Source organism: Bison bison, unplaced genomic scaffold (assembly GCF_000754665.1).
Source record: "Bison bison bison isolate TAMUID 2011002044 unplaced genomic scaffold, Bison_UMD1.0 scf7180017864524, whole genome shotgun sequence".
NCBI classification, from domain to species: Eukaryota; Metazoa; Chordata; class Mammalia; order Artiodactyla; family Bovidae; genus Bison; species Bison bison.
In genome coordinates, this window is record NW_011495075.1 from 1,104,785 (window position 1) to 1,128,686 (window position 23,902).

At 39.9% G+C, this 23,902-nt stretch overlaps 1 protein-coding gene across 1 annotated transcript in view; it reads right to left on the reverse strand.

The window, feature by feature from the left end:
• Positions 1-8,844, reverse strand: part of KDM5B (lysine (K)-specific demethylase 5B) — a 46,140-nt gene extending 37,296 nt beyond the window's left edge. The window contains exons 1-4 of the mRNA XM_010831123.1: positions 8,824-8,844; positions 4,767-4,844; positions 2,850-2,972; positions 1,924-2,094 (exon numbers count right to left, since the gene is read on the reverse strand). Of these exons, the coding sequence (XP_010829425.1) occupies positions 1,924-2,094; positions 2,850-2,972; positions 4,767-4,844; positions 8,824-8,844 (393 nt within the window). The remainder of the gene's footprint in view (positions 1-1,923; positions 2,095-2,849; positions 2,973-4,766; positions 4,845-8,823) is intronic.
• Between the last annotated feature and the right edge of the window lie 15,058 nt (positions 8,845-23,902).

Sequence of the window (23,902 nt, forward strand, 5' to 3'; positions counted from 1 at the left end):
ACATAAAGAATATACCTCCATTTGTACGTATGTGTATAAAGACAGCCTCAAAAGGAAACAGAGGAGAGGATTAGGTGGGATTTATTTTCATCCTATTTCCCTTTTAGACTTTTTCCACAATGAACATATCAGTAAACCCCTCAACAAATATTTATCTGTGTTGTAGATGCAATATGTGTAAAGGGTTCTTTAAATATCCACTCCTTTCAGACTAGTATTGTATAAATGCTTACATACTTTTCAACTATGAAACTACGGGCCTCAAAGTCCATAGATTGAGCTATTTCTAAAATGTCGCAACCCATAAAGCAGAGAGACTCTTTCTCTGTATTCATCTAACTTCTGCACCAAGAAGGTTAAAAGGAAAAAATCTATTGTGGCAAAAATATGTAGATCTGATTATAAAACAAAGGCATAAAGGTTCCACACACAGTATTCTAAACTATTTCATCCATGGGTTCACTAAGCACTCACACAATCCATGTATCTTTAAACAACTTTCTGAATATTAGAATAGTCACATTCTTCAAGGCTAAAAAGAACACCTTCCTGGAATCGAGAGAAAGAAAAAAATGCTATGAAAATCTATAGGATGCAAGCATCACTGATGGTATATTTGTATCAGGACACAGTTCTGATTTCACCCTCTGCAACAGTGATACCTTCCTACTTCTCTACAAAGCAGTTTCTAAAACCACAGGGGCCCCTGCTCTAGTGCACAATATCTCAAAGGGTAATTATGATATTCTTCCTCCTACCAGGGCCTAAAATAAAGTGGGAAGTTTTTATAATACTGTTTTGCTTTTAATCAGAAGGAAGTTTTCATCTGAATAATTTGGCAAACACCATCTTTGTAAGGAAACAAACATGGTTACATAGGAACTATCTATCAGAAAAGGGACCCATTAGCTGTCCAGCACTGCTAAGTCCCCTGCGTGAATGCTAAGTCTCTTCAGTCGTGTCCAACTCTCTGCGACCCCATGGACTGTATGTAGCCCAGGAGGTTCCTCTGTCCATGGGATTCTCCAGGCAAGAATACTGGAGCAGGTTGCCATGCCCTCCTCCAGGGGATCTTTCTGACCCAGGGGTCAAACCTGCATCTCTTAGGTCTCCTCCATTGGCAGGCGGGTTCTTTACCACTAGCACCACCTGGGAAGACTTACCAAGTTCCCTAACTCTTTACCAAATCAACATTCTATTGGAAAATCTGGGAGATCTCAGCTGGCAAGAGAGCACACAAGCAAGATATTCCACGTGCTATACTTTCATGTGACAGCCAGAACTACATTTTTTAAAAGCCTCATACTTTTTTAACTTATTCTTTATCATTTATTTTGGCTGTGCTGGGTCTCCGTTGCTGCACACAGGCCTTTTCCAGCGGTGGCGAGTGTGGCTCCTCTCCGGCTGCGGTGCGGTCTTCTCACTGTGGTGGCATCTGCTGCTGCCGGGCAGGGACTCTGGGCACGTGGGCTCAGTAGCTGCGGCACACGGGCTTAGCTGCCCCACAGCATGTGGGACCTTCCTGGACCAGGGGTCAAACCCATGTCCCCTGCATTGGCAGGTAGAGTCTTTACTGGTGGACCACCAGGGAAGACCAGGAATATACTTTAAATTGTAAGTGAATGCAAAAGCATGAGTTGTAACAAGTAGGTAATAACCAACTGCTCATTGTAGGAAAGGAACATATATAGTAAGCTTAATACAGGTTTCAGTGTTTTCAAAAGACTATTTCCTCCATAACCTTATTCATTCCAAAAACAACCTTTTTAGTATGTTCACTCTCGAAACAGAACAAAAACATCAGCGGAAAAATTGAGTCTTTTAAGGAAGAACTCCATACATAATCAAGGCCTTTTCATTCCTCCCAAAGACCATGTACCAATAAGCAGTGAAATAAAACAGGTTAAGGCTAGCCCCACTCACCCTCAAGCTGTCTCCAGACAGAAATAAGTTGTAGGGGTTCAGAATCCGCTCGTAGTGTCCTCTGATATGAGAGCCCACAGCTTTGCCAGGAGCAAAGCCCATCTTGGTGGCAATTTTGGTCCATTTTCTATCCTTGCAAACAACTGCAAATCCACCTTCCTCTGCAACTAACTGTTAAATAAAATAGCAAAAGAAATTAGAAACATTTATAGGGAAATCAGTTCTAAGGCCTAGGTATGGCACCAAAAATAAAATGTTCTTGACTGTGATCTTTTTTAAAAAATGCATTTTCAAAGTAAAAAATTGCATACATATATATACACTATTAATTTTAAACTAGAAATTGAAAACACTGCTTTAGACAGCGTAGTCCATTAACTTTTTGTACTCCTCCAAAAGCTACTTCTCAGTTCCCCAAAGCAGTCAAGATTTTCCATGAGGAAGAACTAAATTAGCAATGAAATCTCTGATAAAGACAGAGTTCGAGCAATTGGTCAAACCCAGTGACCCTTTAAAATCTCCATAAACTGATGAGTAGGAAGAACAGCAGCATGTCAGGTGGAAATAACGCAGGCTTTGGACTGAAATGAACTTTAAGGTAGAGAATTATAACTCAAGCCTTTTCAAACTGGTCACTTTGGACACTGAAAGCCACTGTTGTCTTATCTGTAATAAGAGAAACAGGAATATCGAAGAGGACCATTGTGAAGTTTAAGTATGACCAAAACCAGGTGGTAGCAATATGCTTCACAAGATAAGGCTTTCAAACCTGAAAAGCAGAGACCAATTAATCATAAAACTGAATGATGAATTTCATCTTACGTATTTCAAGCAGCAGTAAGTTTCTTATTTTAAGGCAATGAAGATCAAATTCATGCTGTCAGAAAAACTATTCAATGAGAAAGATGGTCATTAGGCTTTTTTACCTTATTAAGCTGAAACAAGTCCAAGATCTTCCTCTCCACGTGTGGAATTTTCAGAGTACTTCCCTGTAATTCCCAGTACTTTGCAATCTGGTCCAGGAAATTTAATTTTACACGTGTTTGAGCCTAAATGACAAAGAACTGAGCTTTACTCTTACCCAGCTTATGATAAAGCTCCTTTCCTGTGCATGTGATACTTTCATTCTTAGAATATTTAAGTGTAACAGCACTTATGAATTCAAGAGAGAAACTGTCCCAAAATATACAAAATAAAACTGATTAAAGAATTACACATAAACAATCAAAAATTTAATTCAGTCCCTACCATGTACCAGGTTAGTAGCAGTTACACACTCAGGAAGTCCTTGCGTAACATAAACAGGCCATCTGAAAAGTTCTTCATTTAAAGGAGTATCATAGGTAAGCTTCTATATGCCCCTTTGGTCTTTTTACAATTTCAGTATTTTAAAGTTCTATTTTCTCCAAGTACAAATTGTCTTATTTGCTCAAATGCAAATCTAAAAGCACATTTACAACAGCAGTTCTGCATCAATTCTAACAGTCCTGACAGCTTAACAAAAAACAAACTCTCTTAAATGTTATTCCTTTAACAGATCACTAACTGTAGCCTACAAGTCGTTTTTTTTTTAATTATCTCATTTTTCTTTCCCCTCATTGTGAAATTCACAGTTCTACGAGTTTTATCTTGCATAAGACCAAAATTGACATCAATATTCAGATATTCCCAACCATGTCAAAGTTAATACCCATCTTCCTATCTTTCAAGCTTAATGTGAAAACACAGTGAAATACCTGAAAATATATACTCTAGATGCTACTACTGCCAATGCCCGCAGAGTTCCAGTGGACATATTTTTCATTTAAGAATGTTTGGTTTGGTATAGAAAAATAAAACATGGTTCAGTATGAAAATTAGATTAGCAAAACATTTATATGAACAATGTGCCTTTATGTGAGACGCGCTCAAGTCTTATTCGCCCAGCACTCTAGGGCTCAAGTCACCCAGGACTAAAGAAGAAACACTCCCCTTCTCTAGAGAATCCCAGGCTATTCATTCCTCCTTGGGGAAATAAAGTGTGTTATTAAATCTAAGTGAAGACATGCAGAAGAATGGAAGAACATAAGAGCTGGAGGATCTTCTCCATGAAACAGTTCTGAAAGCAAATGCCTTTCAAAATCTAAATTCTACTGGTTGTCATCTAGATTTACAAGGATTTAAATGCATTTATGGTTTTTCCCATCCTCATGTATGGATGTGAGAGTTGGACTGTGAAGAAGGTTGAGCACCAAAGAATTGATGCCTTTGAACTGTGGTGTTGGAGAAGGCTCTTGAGAGTCCCTTGGACTGCAAGGAGATCCAACCAGTCCATTCTGAAGGAGATCAGCCCTGGGATTTCTTTGGAAGGAATGATGCTAAAGCTGAAACTCCAGTACTTTGGCCACCTCATGCGAAGAGCCGACTCATTGGAAAAGACTCTGATGCTGGGAAGGATTAGGGGCAGGAGGAGAAGGGGAGACAACAGAGCATGAGATGGCTGGATGGCATCACTGACTCGATGGACGTGAGTCTGAGTGAACTCCGGGAGTCTGTGATGGACAGGGAGGCCTGGCGTGCTGCGATTCATGGGGTCGCAAAGAGTCGGACATGACTGAGCGACTGAACTGAACTGAACTGAAATGCATTTATTAATAGGCTGACAATTATTGACAAAAATCAGTGTTTTTAAATGAAATTCGGTTTGCTTCAAAAGCTTATCGCCATTTGTTTTACTATCATTAACAATTACTAGCTATACTTTAGTTTCCTTGAAGCCACTGGATTTGCAACAAAGCCTAGTTCAGAAGACCCCCTCTAGAATACTAGAATACAGGCAACCAGAATAGTGGTTAAGACATTACCTCCAGTTCATTCAGCCTCTGGATACGCGGGGTAAAATGAAGTTTGTCAACATCACAGGCAAATGGTGGCTGCCAATCCTAGAAGAGAAGCAAAGGCTCTCATTAGAAAACTTCATAATTCTCACACTTAGAAAAACTGTTTTAAAGTTAAATCTCTGGTTAAGTACAGTACATGTTATTTCTAATAAGTCAAGCAAAATACAGAGTAGTAGTTTCTTAACCGTTTTCCACCAGAACAGCAAAATATGTACGATTACCCTTCTCCAAATAAATGACACAGCCTGCACACACCCCTCTTCACACCCTTCCAACCAGGATCGAAAGATGCCACTGAAAGATCACCAACCCAAGCAAAAGGGGCTCTCACTCCTCTCTTCCATGAGGATCTCTCACTTTACAAAACGGCTGTGAAGTGAAGTCGTTCACTCGTGTCCAACCCTTCGCGACCCCACGGACTGTAGCCTACCAGGCTCCTCAGTCCACGGAATTTTTCAGGCACGAGTACTGGAGTGGGTTGCCAAAGAGCTATATTAATGTCAAATTATATACAAACTGTATTTTAATATCTGTAACCTAGTAACATTAACCTTTATTTTAAAATTGAGGATAAATTCTTCCTCTGGGGGAAGGAGGACTGACATCTAAAACCAACTTTAAGAATCATCCTTAACAAACCTATTGATCCGGGTTCTTGGAAGAACTATTAGAAGAAAACTGACAAGAAGGAGCGTGCATATGAAACTGTTTCCAAGTGGAAAAAACTGTTCACAGTACGAGAATAGTTACAAGGTGTTAAGAAGCACCCTGAGTTAACCAACAGGCACAGAATCAGTCTGGAACAATGAAAAGGTTCTGGAGATGGACAGTGGTGACCGTTATGGAACACTGTCAATGTACTTAATGTTACCAAACTGCACCCTAACGATGGCTTCCTTTATATTATGTACTATTTTAGTATTTCAACATAATTTTAAGACAAAAATTATACTGTTGTAGAGCTCTAATAGTGGCTTTCCTGGTAGCTCAGACGGCAAAGAATCTGCACCCAGGTACAATCCCTGAGTCAGAAAGAACCCTGGAGAAGGAAACGGCTACCCACTCCAGTACTCTTGCCTGGGAAATCCCATGGACAGAGGAGCCTGGTGGGCTACAGTCCATAGGGTCACACACACACACATAGCTCTGTTTATTGACACTGAAATTTCCCCTTACATATGTTTTTTGGAAGAAAGAAAAACAGGCTATGTATAGAAAAATAGAACATGGGAAGAGCAAAAAGGTTAACAGTGGTTTGTCTTTGGTAGGATGACAGGCGCTTTTTCTTTTGCTTCATTACCCATTTTAAATACAATCTGAAATATATTACATCATGTAATACCTATTAGTAATAATAATTTTAGATTAAGAGAACAAATTAATACAAATGCTGGTTACTGTAAATAACAATAAGATACTCTGCAGCTGTAATGAGTATCTAGATACTCTAAACACGGAAAGACAGCCAACAGTGAAGGAGTAAAAAACTAAAACTCGCAAATATTTGTCTTAACATTTGTAAATTTTAAAGACTATCATAAAAGACAGGGAGAAAGAGGTTATTGTAATTTCAAATTTATATTGTTGGAATTTATCACTATCGACTGCTTTTAGTTTAAAATTAAAACAAGACTTTGCTTTTGTGATAGAAACACTTAAGTGAAAATGCTCACCAGCAATGCCTGATTAAACATTATGTTAAAAAGTAGATTAAATATTAAAATTTTTAAAAAAAGGAAATAGCAGATTACACATTGGTACAAAGCTATTTACTACAATCCCAAAAAGAATAGGAAGAAGAAAGGTAAAAATGAGCCCTGTTTAACAGGTCAATTACAGATCAGGTCTTAAGTGTCTAATGCTATCTTACAGCCTCTTCAACAAACACCACAGCTAATGTTTAAATGCTAGTTAAATATACTATATTGCAGACTTACAAAAATACTACCTATTTCATCCTGGGTCAAAAAGATTAAAATGATTTTTGTTTACCTTGATAACTAAAGATAAGGAAAGCATTGTGTTTAATTATATGAATACAATGTAGCAGAAGAAAATTACAATGCTTCTTAATATTCTGCAGCAGTATAATGGAAGACTGGATATTGCTCAGAGCTTTGCTCTCTACTACTTCATAAAAGCTGTACGCTTTCTGAATTGAATTGATATGAGTTGAAGGTTAGACCAAAAATATATCAAAGATAATGTGTCAAATATGTTAAGTAATGATTAACATAATGCCCAAATGACCTGCAATTTTTATAGATTAAGATTTATGGGTAATGTATGATACCCTCCAATGAATCAAATATGCCTATTTCCAAAACACAATGATACAGAAGTTAACTTCATTGTAAGTCTACATATTAAAGTTTTCTAAATTAAGGTATGCAGTGTCTTTGTATGTATGTAGCTTATTTAATTTATACTTGGTTTTAGCCTGCAACATTTTTTGAGTAAAATGAATCCTAAAAATCACACATCAAAGGGAAAACAATATGTGTTTGTCCTCAGGAAGTTCACACAGTGCGTATAACATGTTTAAAACCAAAACTATTTCAGTAGATGATTCCTTCACTAAATTCAGATCACTGCAAACTTTTGTCTCCTCCTCTGGTTACAAAAAATGAGATAAATGGGATAAATGTCATTCAGTTTTGAGTCTTCCACTGTCAGGGGCAAAGCTCTACTCCAATAAAAGAACTGCATATTCTGTGCAATGCTCACTGTCATATTATCCTTGGCAAAGTCTGGCCTCACTGAGCCATGACCTTTACGTGTGGAAAAAAGCCATCAGAGATACAACATTGTGAATTAACTAATCCCAAATTTAAAAAAAAATTAAAAATAACAGCCATCAGAGAACGAAAGACACCCTAATAAAGCTTCTAAGAAGTGAAAATTTTCAAACAGGAATCTAATGTTCAAATGTCAAACAATGAAAATTTCCATTTAGAAACATGGTGATAATTTTTGGTTTGACAGTGAAGTATCTAAAAGGGATATCATGTAATCTAACCAAAACCTTGCCCTCTACCAATAAAATGATTCATAAAATCATGCTTTTTTTTAAACATTAGAAAAGCAATTTCTACATGAACTAGGTATAGATTGCAAGGAGTCCCATATCAATTCCCTGCCAAAATTCATTTTAATTTTCTTTAAAAACTTTAAAATGTTATGATATAAAAGTACAGTTATATTATTTAAAGGCTCAATTATTTTCCTGAGCATTAAAAAATATATTCCTCGGGAAGGCAGTTAAGTAGGACACTGAAGCTTCCAAATTCTGAGAGAGGCCTGAGAAACACCACGTAAACACTTTCCTTAGTCCCAGCACTAACCTAGCAACAGTAACTTACAGCACATTTAATTCAGAAAAATGCCTGAAATGATGAACAGTATGAAAATAACTTCCATAGAACGTTAAAGATTTTTCAAAAACACCATGAAAATTCACTTCGTAGATGATCCACTATTAACACCCACATACTTAATATACTAGAAGCTGTTTTAATGTTTCTAGAGACTGACATCATTTGAAACCTAACAATCAACAAAATGGGTAAGTATACTCTACAGAGGTTACAAGTTAGTTCTCCGATTCAAAAGCACATTTTATTAGTTCACAAAGAATAACACGAATTAAGAACCAAAGCTTCTTTCTAATTGCATATATTCTATCAAACCCACTCATCACTCAAGAAATGGACTCACGGGATTTGAATTCAATGCCAGCAGAGCTAAAACTCAGTGTTCCAAAGCAGATTCTTAGAGTTTTTATGTTATCAACACTACCACAGAACCTCAGTGCAAATTTTAAGGATCCGAATAAAGAATTTATCTTAGAATTTTAAGGCAAGTTAGAAAAGCTTTCTGTTGAGCTGAGGTGGTAAGATTAATCAGCCTTAATGAAGATTTCAGTAACATATATATGAAATACAATTAAAGACACTTTCTCATCCATCAAATAGTTGGTAAGACAGCCTTAAGACATCGGCACAAACGCAACAGACAGTACGCAGCACAGCACAATCACCATGAACCGTGAGAACGGACTTCTTACTGACGAGCCCCTCAGGTGACGCTGATAGGTGTCTAGCAGGAAAGTTTTGTGACAAAGGCTTCATTCAGAGTCTTCTCAAAGTAAATACACGCTGGTGCTGCTTCTCCTTTGCTTCTTATTCCCCTCAGGGCAGACCTGGCCCCAAGCACTTTAATTAGCCACCAATTTGTTCAAGTATGTTTAAGATTGCCTGGCCTTAGTGAGCCACTAGTAAAAACACTTTGAGAATTTTCTTTTTAGACTATGGAACACTTTTATATCTTAAATATGAGGCACTTAAATTGTAAATAAAATTAAGTGTATGTGGCTTTTTCTGGGCAGGTTCATAGCTTTCACCAGGGTCTCAAATGGGTCTGTAACCAAAGGTCCTGGGAGTATATCTGGCTTTCCTTTAAAAATTTTGCATTTTCAAGTTCTTATCTCACTACCCCAACCTACTTTCTTTCAATACTTTCTCCTTTTACTTAACCAAGCATAATAGTAACAGATAAAGACACTTGTTCCTCAGAACGTCAGCATTACTATAGGACAGAAAAAGAGCAATATAGTGAAAGTCAGAAGACTAGAGTCTGCATTTCATTCTTTACCACCACTTGGCCAATCTCAACTTCTCCCTGCAGAAAAGTATGAAAAATAGCTACCTTCAGGACTATGGTGAGAATAGAAATTACAAATGTAAGTGCTGCTTACTATAAAGCAAAAGTAACAAGCATTACATCACATTGAGTTCTGACGGCTGAAATGTAATTTTCCTCTAGTAAAAAGTCAATGCAACCTCAACTCTCAAGGAGCATATGACCTCAGAACTTTAAGAGCCCCACCCTTTCAGCCTAACTCTAGTTGGCACCTAGTTGCCAACCAGCACTTTTCATCATAGCAATTTCAACACAAGTTAATAAAGAGTTCCCTTAAATAAAGCAAATATTTTATAGCAACTAGAAACAGAGTATAACCTTTAAAAAAGAAGAGAGCAACATTTTTTAAAAAAAAGAAGCAACAGTGAAGATTGGTTCAAGATGGCAGAGTGGAAGGACGTGCACTCATCTCCTCCTGAGACAACACCAAAATCCCAACTAGCTGCTGAATAACCATGGACAGGACAATGCAGGAACCCATCAAAAAAATATACCCCACGTCCAAAAACAAAGGAGAAGCCACAACCAGACAGGAGGAGGGGAGCAATCACAATAAAATCAAATCCCATACCCACCGGGGGGGCAACACAAAAACTGGAGAACAACTAAACCGCAGAAGCTCCCCCACTGTTGTGAAGGTTCTGAGCCCCAAGTCAGGCTTCCCAGCCTGGGGGTCCAGCAAAGGGACTGGGAATCCCCAGGGAATCTGACCGTGAGGGCCAGTGGGATTTGGTTACAAGACTTCCACAGGACTGGGGGAAATAGACTCCACTCCTGAAGGGGGTGTTTTAGTTGCCAACTCGTGTCCGACTCTTTGCAACCCCACAGACAGACTGTATGTAGCTCACCAAGCTCCTGTGTCCATGGGATTTTCCAGGCAAGAATACTGGAGTGACGAGCCATTTCCTCCACCAGAGGATCTTCCCCACCCAGGGACTGAACCTGTGTCTCCTACACTGCAGGAGGAGTCTTTACCAACTGAGCCATCTTGCGTGCACTAGGACCCAGGGGAAAGGAGCAGTTGACCCCACAGGAGACTGAACCAGACCTACTTGCTACTGTTGGAGGGTCTCCTGTGGAGGTGTGGATCAGCAGGGGCTCACCACAGGGACGGGGGCACTGGCAGCAGCAGCCCTGGAAGATGTCCCTTGGCATTAAGTCTTCTTGGAGGTCGCCATTAACCCTACCATAGAGCCTATAGCATATGATAGGGTTAATGCAGATTCCCTGGAGAAGGAAATGAACACCTACTCCAGCATGCTTGCTTGGAGAATTCTATGGACAGAGGAGCCTGGCTGCAGCCCATGGACTTGAAGAGTCTTGCAAAGACTGATGGAGTAACAGTTTCACTTTCAGAGCCTATAGATCTCAAAGCTGGGTCGCCTCAGGCCAAACAACAGGGAGGAAGTGTAACTGCCACCCACAGTAGATACTTGGATTAAAGCTTTATAAGAAATTTTACCAAAAGGAAGGATCTTCCCTCAAAGCTCAGTGGGTAAAGAATCTGCGTGAAAGGCAAGAGACCCAGGTTCGATTCCTGGGTCGGGAAGATCCCCTGGAGAAGGAAATGGCAACCCACTCCAGTATTCTTGCCTGGAGAATCCCATGCACAGAGGAGCCTGGCGGCCTACAGTCCATGGAGTTGCAACAGTTGGACACGACTAAGCAACTAAACCACCACCACCACCAAAAGGAACCCCCCTGCCAATGCAGGAGAAGACTCGGGTCCAATCCCTGGGTCGGGAAGATCCCCTGGAGGAGGGCATGGCAAGCCACTCCAGTATTCTTGCCTTAGAGAATCCCATGGACAGAGGAGCCTGGGGGTCTACAGTCCACGGGGTCACAAAGAGTGGGACACAACTGAGTGAACACAGAGAACTAAAGAACAGAGATGAGCAATACAGTGGAAGCAATCGACAGCAGAAAAACTCAGGCAGGAGAACAGATAAGTGACCTGGAAGGCAGAATGGTAGAAATCACTGCCGTAGAACAGAATACAGAAAAATGGGGGGGAAAAAAAAAATGAGGGCAGTCTCTAAGAGACCCTGGACATTAAACACACCAACATTTGCATTATAGGGGTCCCAGAAGATGGCAATGCTCCCATTTCATTCAGTTTGTGTTCTCTCTTTTTTTTGTTCTTTCTCAAGCTTTCATCAAGCACAGTAGAAAAGCTTTTTATACACATATTATATATACAAATAGTATGTAAAATATAGTTTAGAAAACTTATGAGTTTTTGCCTAGCCTAAAAAATTAAGACATTTTGAGTCTACTTGTTTGACTCAGTAAAAAACTTTGATATAGTTCCATGTATTTTGGCATTTAGTATTCATGCTAAAAGTCTAAAAAGACATTTTAGGGATTTTTTTTTTCTTAATTTGAATGAAGCTTGAAACTTCTAATCCATTTCTGAGAAAATACTATGTTGTTTAAAAAAAAAACATAGGAGATTAATGTGATACAGTATTATTAACTAAAGTATAGATTTTGTTCAAACTTCACAAAATTTTATGCTGCTGCTGCTGCTGCTAAGTCACTTCAATCGTGTCCGACTCTGTGCGACCCCAGAGACGGCAGCCCACCAGGCTCCCCCGTCCCTGGGATTCTCCAGGCAAGAACACTGGAGTGGGTCGCCATTTCCCTCTCCAATGCATGAAAGTGAAAAGTCAAAGTGAAGTCACTCAGTCGTGTCCGACTCTTCGAGACCCCATGGACTGCAGCGCACCAGGCTCCTCCATCCATGGGATTTTCCAGGCAAGAGTACTGGAGTGGGTGCCATCGCCTTCTCCTAGTGTACACTATCTTTTTAATTTTTTATTCAAGATTCCACATTGTATTTAGTTGCACTGAGCAGCTTCAGCTGCATACAACCAAATCTGGAAAATTCTCTTTTCATTTTTATTCTCTTACAAATGTTTTCTAATTTTCCTTGTTTCGGCTTCTTAGATACAGCCATCGTTTAAAAGTGGACATTTAACTTCCAAACACAAGGGGTTTTAAAAGTATCTTTGATATTAATTTCTCACTTAAATGCCTTCTTCTCTGTAATCACCCTGTGTGGTTTTTCAGTTTTCTAACTGTATTGAGGCTTTCAATATCTAACTCAAAGATCTCTCTTGGTAAATGTCACACTGTACTTGAAAATATGTGGGTTATTTTCAAATATCTTTTGGTACTGTGTGAAAATTGTACAAATCTTAATTACATTAAATTGGTTCACAGTGCTTTTTTCAAGTCTACTATATCCTTCTACCTCTCTGTATATTCATTCTATTAATTTTTGAGTTTGATACTGAAACCCCAACTAAAAATCTTAATTTACCTACTTAGAAAAAAAAAAGAGCAATATATAAGTGGAAATATATGTAACTCTGTTCTATATTTTCCAAATCTCCTGTAATGCATTATCATACCTTCATAACTTAAAAAATAAAAAAGATTTTAAAAAAAAGTTAACAGTGTATTTGGGATAGAAAAGAACTTGTTTTAACTTGCATCCTGTCTAAATTTTATATATCTATATATACACATAATTATTAAATCCCTCTGTATATACTTTACATTTAACTAATTAAAGTCAGAATAAACAATAAACTTAAATAAAATTAAATGGCATCACTGACTTGATGCACATGAGTTTGAGCAGGCTCTGGGAGCTGGTGATGGACAGGGAAGCCTGGCATTCTGCAGTCCATGGGGTTGCAAGAGTTGGACATGACTGAGCGACCGAAATGAATTGAAAATTAAATATAACAAGCAAGGGCTCCGTACAATCCCCATGTGTCACTTGCTCGGGGCTGAGTCCTGAGGCACAGTGGGGTCTTATGCCTTCCCCACACCGTAGTCACCTGCCCAGGTTCAAAGCCTGACTCTGCTGTGTGACTCTAAACTAAATTAATCTCCTTGTGCCCTGTGTACACGTAAAAGAGGAAATCAGGAAGCTTAAGGAAAATAATACGGGCAAAGCCTTTAGAGAGGTACCTGGCATTTACACAGTAAATGGCAGGAAAAAACATGTTAACGATCAGGAAATGTTCATGTTGCAAAGCTGTGTTGTTTCCAGGAAGCCTAACGCAATCGTTTCTCTCTTTTTTGATTGGTTATGTTTAAAACAATGGCTGTGATTCTCTAATCTTCATTATAAATTTGTATAAAATGGAATTCATTTATATATACTACTCAAGGTCCATTCATCTTTTTTTTCCCTGTATTCTTTTTCCAGCATTAGATACACGCATCCTGCTTTCTGAAGCAGGATTTTCATGCTGAAAGAGCTTCCTAGGGAATTCCCAGGCAGTCCAGGAATCAACTCTGTGCCCAGGTTCAATACCTGGTCAGGGAACTAAGATCCCACATACTGTGTGACGCGACCAAAAAAAAAAAAAAGAGAGAGAGAGATTCTTATCAGACTGTTTTAGGCAAATTAATTCAAGTGTAGAGGCAGTTAACAAAACTGTCTAGAGAGGAGGTGCTAGGGTGGCAATGGAATTCAACTTCTGTAACACAAAAAATAACACTCGAGGGCAAGTCCACCTATGGTTTCATGGGTGACATCAGTATTTTCTACTGACAAAGCCATTTTCTGTATGACCACTATGTAAAATTTCCTGACTGCATACTTTCTTATGGGACAAAGGCTAAGGAATACAATAGGTTTAAAATATACTTTCTTCCCTAATACATAAGTAATCAGGCTTATTACTGAAATTTCAGAAAAAAATATAAAGAAAAAAATCAGCCATAATTGTAGAGAAAAGCCTGCTACATTTTGGTATACATCCTTCCAGTGTTTTTTCTAAGATACTTATCTTCATAATTTCAAACCCTCCCCCAAAAAATTACATTGCATTTTACTTATTACTATAGTGATAGATAGATAGTGAAGTCGCTCAGTCGTATCCGACTCTTTGCGACCCCATGGAAAGTAGCCAACCAGGCTTCTCCGTCCATGGGATTTTCCAGACGAGAATACTGGAGTGGGTTGCCATTTCCTTCTCCAGGGGATCTTCCCGACCCAAGGATCAAACCCAGGTCTCCTGCATTGCAGGCAAACGCTTTACCGTCTGAGCCACCAGAGAAGTCCAATATTTCATTGTATTGGTACTTTAATAATTTCTTATTATTGGACATTGAGATTATTTCCTTTACTTTTCAACGTTAATCATAAACAAAACATTTATACCTTCTAAGAAGCTTCTTTCAGCTTCATTCAAGGGTCACATTTTACACACTGCCAAGTACAGGAAAAAATAAATCAATGTGATCACAGGAACCACGGGTGCCTGCCTGAGACCACCTTTTATGAATGACAGTGAGTTCTGTAACAGAGAAGTATAAAACTAAGGAAGACTTTAAAATGAAAACTACCTTCCCAGAACAGTGCTATGGATGTGCAATAAATGTTACTGACAAGCAAAGTCTAATTAGGAAAATGAATTTTAATTGTCTCTATAAAGATAAGATTAAAAATATAAAAAAAACCTCTCACTGCTAAAAACTTGTCAATGAGGAAAACTTGGTGACAAGTATTTGAAAACAATATTTAGTAAAATACATCATGCTCCTTATTTAGATATGGGCAGCTGTGTCAAGTGAGGTGCATGTTGTAGCAGAGGGCTTACTTTAGTTAAGGTAAGAACAAAAACTCCCACAGCTTTAATGTTTAAATGTTTCCACAGCCAACAGGAAAGACTGCAAGGAGAACTGGCTCCTGAAAAGAAAAAAAAAGTTGCTGCCATGTCCAGTCAGTCCTCCTCAAAACGGTCAAGGTCATCAAAACCAAGAGATCTGAAAGACCGCCACAGCTAAGAGGAGCCCAAAAGACCTGACAGGTGAACGTGACGTGATGTCCCAGGTGACATTCTGCAACAGAAGACATCAGACGAAACCGAAGTGCACCTGTTTGTTCATGGATTTATACCACAAATGTGTCATATTAGCAGGTCATTGACAGAATGTTAGTAAAGGGGGAAGCAACTAGGTGAGGTTCTCAAACGACCTATCTTCTCCATTTTTCTGTAAACTTAAAATAGTTTAAAAGTTCAATTGAAAAATAACTTGGATCAATTTTTATCTTATATTTCAAACTTCTGACTCCAAAATAGAACTGTCAAAAACCAAAACACAATCATATCTTTGATATAAGAATTTTAAACTTAATGACAAAATGAGACCAAACAGGCCCACTTCAACAGTTGTTACCGGTTATGTGAGAAAATCTATTGTTTGCCTTTTGAAAACACTTTAATAAGTTTTTACCAAAACCTCTACTGATTTTATAATTGCCTCTTTAAAGGTTGAGCACAAAGAGAAACCACTTCTGCATAGACCCTAGATTTACTCCTACTGAGTCGAGCCTTTGCAAAAATAAGTTCCTTTTTTACCACTGTGACTCTCAAATTTTTGGCCTTAAGTAGGCTCCAAAATCACTGCAGACAGTGACTGTAGTCATGAAATTAAAAGACGCTTGCTCCTTGGAAGGACAGCTATGACAAACTTAGAAAGTGTATTAAAAACCAGAGACATCACTTTGCCAACAAAGGTCTGGATAGTCAAAGTTATGGTGTTTCCTTCCAGTAGTCATTAACAATGTGAGAGCCGGACCACAAAGAAGGCTGAGCGCCAAAGAATTGATGCTTTCAAACCGTGGTGCTGGAGAAGATTCTTGAGAGTCCCTTGGACAGCAAGGAGATCAAATTAATCAATCCTAAATTAGGAAATCAACCCTGAATATTCAATGGAAGGTCTGATGCTGAAGCTCCAATAGTTTGGCCACCTGATGCAAAAAGACCCCCGATGGTAGGAAAGACAAAGGGCCTCAGGAGGACGGGGTGACAGAGGATGAGATGGTTGGATGGCATCAGACTCAATGGACATGAGTTTGAGTAAACTCAGGGAGATAGTGAAGGACAGGCAAGCCTGATGTGCTGCAGTCCATGCGGTCACAAAGAGTTAGACACGACTGAGTGAATGAACAACAAAAACAACCCCTTTAAACTCTTAAATTAGGACCTCAAAGAGATTTATTTTAGATAGGTTCTATCTATTCATTTTTGTTGCATCAGAAATTAAGACTTAAACAAATTCATTTAATAATAAGCAAAGAATTGGTGAGTAGTTTTCTTTTGCCAATCTCTGGAATGCCTGGCTAAATAGAAATAAGCTGGATTTTCGTATCTTATGCTATCACTCTGTTGTAGTATATGTTGTTTCTGTTAAAGTATATGAAGAAAAGCTGGTCACAGTTAAACATTTAGTTGAAAAGAAGTTCCCTTGAGCCTGCTGAAAAGGTCCAGTGAACTCTCCAAGAGTCCTCTGCCCTCACCTTGGAAACAATTGCCCAAACAGACCCCTAGAGGGTTCCCCCTTCAGTCTGTCCAGATTTTAAAAGAAGTCCTTTAAGTGTCTTCTCCATCCACTAACAACGATTTCTTGACCAATCAGTGTTATGCCAGTATTTTTAGAAAAGGTACATGGCAACCCATCTCCCCTAAAGTCCTAACACCAAAAAGATCCTGAAAATACCAATGCAATCATTTGCAAATATACATGGTCTTTAATAGTTGTACTAAGAAAATAAGTACCAAGAGATAAAAACTTCTGTTAAAATTATAACTCCTATAGATAGGGGCTGGTAAAAAAAAAAAGCCAGTTTTCACTTTTACACAACTTCTTGTTTAAAATAACATGTTTTAATTTCTGAATAAAAAGTATTTGGAAGGGAAAGCACTGTTTCTATGGACCATCTCTTAGTAAATGAAAATACATCAGAAAAAAAAAAAAGAGAGACACATATCATGGTATTCAGTTATTAAGCGCTAGTCTAAATAAGCTCCTTTTTCAACATTTTTAATAAAACTTGGGAAATAATACTCTGCATTTACAAAGGCCTCTAATGACTTGAATTTATTATTGTTAAAACCATATGAAAATATAAAACAATCCTCCCGTTAATACTGCTTTTCAGACTTCAAAGACAGTTTCCTCCCAGGTCCCTCTGTAGGAACAAGCTAAGTACAAAAACCCCCTTGATAGGTGACTACCAAGCTATCTGGAGCAATTCATACAGATTTTTGGCATGTCCCAAAAGTCTCATAAAGCCTATAATGGAAGGATCCTTTTAAAATTCACAGAGAAAGAACCTCAGCTCAGTTCAGTCGCTCAGTTGCAACATCTGACTCTGACCCCATGGACTGCAGCACTCCAGGCTTCCCTGTCCATCACCAACTCCATGAGCTTACTCAAAACTCACGTCCATTAAGTCAGTGACGCCATCCAACCATCTCATCCTCTCCGTTCCCCTTCCCCTGCCCTCAATCTTTTCCAGCATAGGGTCTTTTCCAAGAGCGAGTTCCTCGAATCAGGGGGCCAAGTACTGGCGTTTCAGCTTCAGCATCAGTCCTTCCAATGAACGCCCAGGACTGATCTCCTCTAGGATGGACTGGTTGGATCTCCTTGCAGTCCAAGGGACTCTCAAGAGTCTTCTCCAACACCACAGTTCAAAATCATCAATTCTCCTGTGCTCAGCAGTTCAACTCTCCGATCCATACATGACTACTGGAAAAACCATAGCTTTGACTAGACAGACCTTTGTCAGCAAAGTAATGTCTCTGCTTTTTAATATGCTGTTCAGGTTCATCATAGCTTTTCTTCCAAGGAGCAAGCATCTTATAATTTCATGGCTGCAGTCACCATCTGCAGTGTTTTTGGAGTCCAAAAAAATAAAGTCTCTCACTGTTTCCATTCTTTCCCCATCTATTTGCCATGAAGTGATGGGACCGGATGCCATGATCTTAGTTTCTTGAATGTTGAGTTTTAAGCCAACTTTTCCACTCTCCTTTTTCACTTTCATCAAGAGCTTCTTTAGTCCTTCTTCACTTTCTGCCATTAAGCGTGGTGTTATCTGTGTATCTGAGGCTATTGATATTTCTCTCAGCAATCTAGATTACAGCTTGTGATACATGCAGCCCGGCATTTTGCATGACGTACTCTGCATATAAATTAAATAAGCAAGGTGACAATATACAGCCGTGACATACGTTACAATTTGGAACCACTCTATTGTTTCATGTCCGGTTCTGTTTCTTCTTGACTTGCATACAGATTTCTCAGGAGGCAGATAAGGTGGTCTGGTATTCTCATCTCTTGAAGAATTTTCCACAGTTTGTTGTGATCCACACTGTCAAAGGCTTTAGCGTAGTCAATAAAGCAGCAGTACATGTTTTTCTAGAACTTTCTTGCTTTTCTGATGATCCAAAGGATGTTGGCAATTTGATCTCTAGTTCCTCTGCCTTTTCTAAATCCAGCTTGAACGTCCAGAAGTTCATGGTTCAAATACTGCTGAAGCCTGGCTTGGAGAATTTTGAGCATTACTTTACTAGCATGTGCTGCTGCTGCTGCTGCTGCTAAGTCGCTTCAGTCGTGTCCGACTAGAAGTGCCCAATAGACGGCAGCCCACGAAGGCTTCCCTGTCCCTGGGATTCTCCAGGCAAGAACACTGGAGTGGGTTGCCATTTCCTTCTCCAATGCATGAAAGTGAAAAGTGAAAGTGAAGTCGCTCAGTCGTGTCCGACTCTAGCAACCCCATGGACTGCAGCCTACCAGGCTCCTCCGTCCATGGGATTTTCTAGGCAAAAGTACTGGAGTGGGGTGGCATTGCCTTCTCCGACTAGCATGTGAGATGAGTGCAATTGTGCAGTAGTTTGAGCATTCTTTGGCATTGCCTTTCTTTGGGGTTGGAATGAAAACTGACCTTTTCCAGTCCTGTGGCCACTGCCGAGTTTTCCAAATTTGTTGACATATGGAGTGAAGCACTTTCACAGCATTATGTTTTAGGATTTGAAATAGCTCAGCTGGAATTCAATCACCTCCACTAGCTTTGGTCATAGTGATGCTTCCTAAGGCCCACTTGACTTCACATTCCAGGATGCCTGACTCTAGGTGAGTGATCACACCATCGTGGTTATCTGGGTCATGAAGAACTTTTTTGTATAGTTCTTCTGTTTTATTCCCCTGGAGACGAAATGGCAACCCACTCCAGTATTCTTGCCTGGAGAATCCCATGGACGGAGGAGCTTGGTGGGCTACAGTCCACAGGTCGAAAAGAGTCGGACACGACTGAGTGACTTCACTTTCACTTTCTGTTTTCTTGCCACCTCTTAATATCTTCAGCTTCTGTTAGGTCCATACTATTTCTGTCCTTTATTGTGCCCATCTTTGCATGAAATGTTCCCTTGGTATCTCTAATTTTCTTGAAGAGATCTCTAATCTCTCCCATTCTATTGTTTTCCTCTATTTCTTTGCATTGATCACTGAGGAAAGCTTTCTAATCTTTATTTGCTATTCTTTAGAAAGGCGTAGCTTCTCTTCTTCTCTCAGCTATTTGTAAGGCCTCCTCAGACAACCATTTTGCCTTTCTGCAGTTCTTTTTCTTGGGGGTGGTCTTGATCCCTGCCTCCTGTACAATGACATGAACCTCCGTCCATAGTTCTCCAGGCACTCTATCAGATCTCATCCCTTGAATCTATTTGTCACTTCCACTGTATAATCATAAGGGATTTGATTAGATCATAACTGAATGGTCTAGTGGTTTTCCCTACTTTCTTCGATTTAAGTCTGAATTTGGCAATAAGGAGTTGATGATGTGAGCCACAGCCTGCTCCCGGTCTTGTTTTTGCTGACTGTATAGAGTTTCTCCATCATTGGCTGCAAAGAATATAATCAATCTGATTTCGGTATTGACTATCTGGTGATGTCCACGTGTAAAGTCATATCTTGTGTTATTGGAAGAGGGTGTTTGCTATGACCAGTGCATTCTCTTGGCAAAACTCCATTAGCCTTTGCCCTGCTTCATTTTGTACTCTAAGGTCAAACTTGCCTGTTACTCCTCCAGCTATCTCTTGACTTCCTACTTTTGCATTCCAGTCCCCTGTGATGAAAAGGACATCTTTGGGTGCTAGTTCTAGAAGGTCTTGTAGGTCCTTCATAGAACCATTCAACTTCAGCTTCTTCAGCATTACTGGTTGGGGCACAGACTTGTATTACTGTGATACTGAACGGTTTGCCTTGGAAACGAACAGAGATCAATTCTGTTGTTTTTGAGACTGCACCCAAGTACTGCATTTTGGACTCTTTTGTTGACTATGGTGGCTACTCCATTTCTTCTAAGGGATTCCTGCCCACAGTAGTAGATATAATGGTCATCTGAGTTAAATGCACCCATTCCAGTCCATTTTAGTTCACTGATTCCTAGAATGTCAACGTTCACTCTTGCCATCTCCTGTCTGACGACGTCTAATTTACCTTGATTCATGGACCTAACATTCCAGGGTCCTACGCAATATTGCTCTTTACAGCATCAGACTTTACTTCCATAACCAGTCACATCCACAACTGGGCGTTGTTTTTGCTTTGGTTCCGTCTCTTCATTCTTTCTGTATTTATTTCTCCACTGACCTCCAGCAGCATATTAGGGACCTACCAAGTTGGGGAGTTCATCTTTCAGTGTCCTATCTTTTTGCCTTTTCATACTGTTCGTGGGGTTCTCAAGGCAAGAATACTGACGTGGTTTGCCATTCCCTTCTCCAGTGGACCACGTTTTGTCAGAACTCTCTACCATGACCCATCCGTCTTGGGTGGTCCTAAGGGGCATGGCTTGTAGTTTCATTGAGTTAGACAAGGCTGTGGTCCATCTGATTAGTTTTTTGTGATTGTGGTTTTTCATTAAGGATAAGAAGCTTATGGAAGCTTCCTGATGGGAGAGATTGTGGGGAAAATTGGGTCTTGTTCTGATGGGCGAGGCCGTGCTCAGTAAATATTTAATCCAATTTTCTGTTGATGGGCAGGGCTGTGTTCCCTCCCTGTTGTTTGACCTGAGACCAAACTAGGGGTAATGAAGATAATGGTGACCTCGTTCAAAAGGTCCTGTGCACTGCCAAACTCAGTGCCCCAACCCTGCAGCTGGCCAACGCCAACCCACGCCTCTGCCGGAGACTCCTGAACACTCACTGGCAAGTCTGGGTCAGTCTCTTGTGGGGTGCTGAAAGAAAGATCCTAAGAAAGCTGAATCTCTAGAGCAAATTATCTTCCCCTTGAAGAGGCTGACAATACGATGGTCAATCATGAAAATTTAACAGGAAAGCACTATTCATTTCAGGTCACAGACATCTTATGGTCACTGAAAGAGTCTGCAAGAGTTCCAGATCCTTGTCCACTGCAGTGATTGTAGCTGGTAAGAACATCACTTCAGTATGTCTATACAGCCACATCGTGATCCAGCAGCAATACTGCAGTTTCTGAAATTATTTAGTAAGTAGTTTTCATTTAAAGTTGAGAAAAGATTACATACTTCAGAAAGATTACAAAAATGATCTGTCAGGGAAAGGACTTGAAGAATGAGGTTGGACTCTGCCCCCTCAACCTGTACTTGGTAACACCCAAACCAACCTGGGCACCAAGGGCAGGCAAAGTTAAACAGCCCACACCCTATCTTTAAAGCCTTATTAGACCTGTGAACACATGCTCTACACTACACTTTCAGTACTTGACAAACTGGGCTCTCCTGGACATTCAAAAATCAAGGTCAGGAAAGGGACAGCAGTGACACTAAAAATCAGCCTGAGCCTAGGAGAAGATACTAAAGATGAATCTTTGTTCTGATGTTCTATCTCTAGCTCCGTTCCGTTCAGTCGTGTCCGACTCTTTGCGACCCTGTGAATCGCAGCACGCCAGGCCTCCCTGTCCATCACCAACTCCTGCAGTGCACCCAAACCCATGTCCATCGAGTCAGTGATGCCATCCAACCATCTCATCCTCTGTCGTCCCCTTTTCCTCCTGCCCTCCATCTTTCCCAGCATCAGAGTCTTTTCAAATGAGTCAGCTCTTCCCATCTATCTCAAGACACATTTGCAATTGTACAAAAAAGAAACATAAATAGTAAGCCATACATTTAATTAAAGCAAATATTTAACAGCTGTCGATCCTGCTGCAATTAAGATATATTAACTATAAATCTAATAACAAAAGTGGAAATTTAAAAAAAATTAAATTAAAAAAAAATGTAAATAATTTTAGAATATGTATGATCCCTAATAGCCATATTCAAAGGAAAGGACTAAGCTTGAACCTGAATTGGAATTGCTAGGAAGCTGCTCTGTTCACCCCACTACCAATCACCTAATATTTACAGAAGGATAACCGGACCGTCTATTCAATATACTCGAATTCTGACCATGCTTCAAGGCTAGATCTTCTGTATGAAAGATAAAAGGATGTAATATTACACAGGCAAGCTCAATTTAGGATAGTAGATACAGGTCTTATGTCCAAAAATCTTGAATTTATCTTATGACGTATCTCTGTTACTGCTGTACAGACAGCACTATCTTACTTCTTTGACACGTACTGCCATATTTAATAATCAATTTAGGAATTCCTGGAAGTTCAGTGGTTAGGACTAGGCGCTTCCACCACTGCAACCCAGGTTCAACCCCTGGTGAGGAAACTAAGATCCAGCAAGCCGAGCAGCGTGGGCATAATACTAAATCTGATTTATTTATTATGTGATTATGATGCACCCGACCCCAAAATATGAGGAAATTCCAGCCTGATAAAACTGGTCCTCATTTGAAGGGCTGCCTGGAATCAATGGGACACGCACTACCAGATCAGATCAGTCGCTCAGACGTGTCCGACTCTGCGACCCCCTGAATCACAGCACGCCAGGCCTCCCTGTCCATCACCAACTCCCGGAGTTCACTTAGACTCAAGTCCATCGAGTCAGTGATGCCTTCCAGCCATCTCATCCTCTGTCGTCCCCTTCTCCTCCTGCCGTCTTTTCCAATGAGTCAACTCTTCGCATGAGGTGGCCAAAATACTGGAGTTTCAGCTTTAGCATCATTCCTTCCAAAGAAATCCCAGGGCTGATCTCCTTTAGAATGGACTGGTTGGATCTCCTTGCAGTCCAAGGGACTCTCAAGAGTCTTCTCCAACACCACAGTTCAAAGGCATCAATTCTTCGGCGCTCAGCCTTCTTCACAGTCCAACTCTCACATCCATACATGACCAAGGGAAAAACCATAGCCTTGACTAGACGAACCTTTGTTGGCAGAGTAATGTCTCTGCTTTTGAATATGCTATCTAGGTTGGTCATAACTTCCCTTCCAAGGAGTAAGCGTCTTTTAATTTCATGGCTGCAGTCACCATCTGCAGTGATTTTGGAGCCCCGCAAAATAAAGTCTGACACTGTTTCCACTGTTTCCCCATCTATTTCCCATGAAGTGATGGGACCGGATGCCATGATCTTCGTTTTCTGAATGTTGAGCTTTAAGCCAACTTTTTCACTCTCCACTTTCACTTTCATCAAGAGGCTTTTTAGTTCCTCTTCACTTTCTGCCATA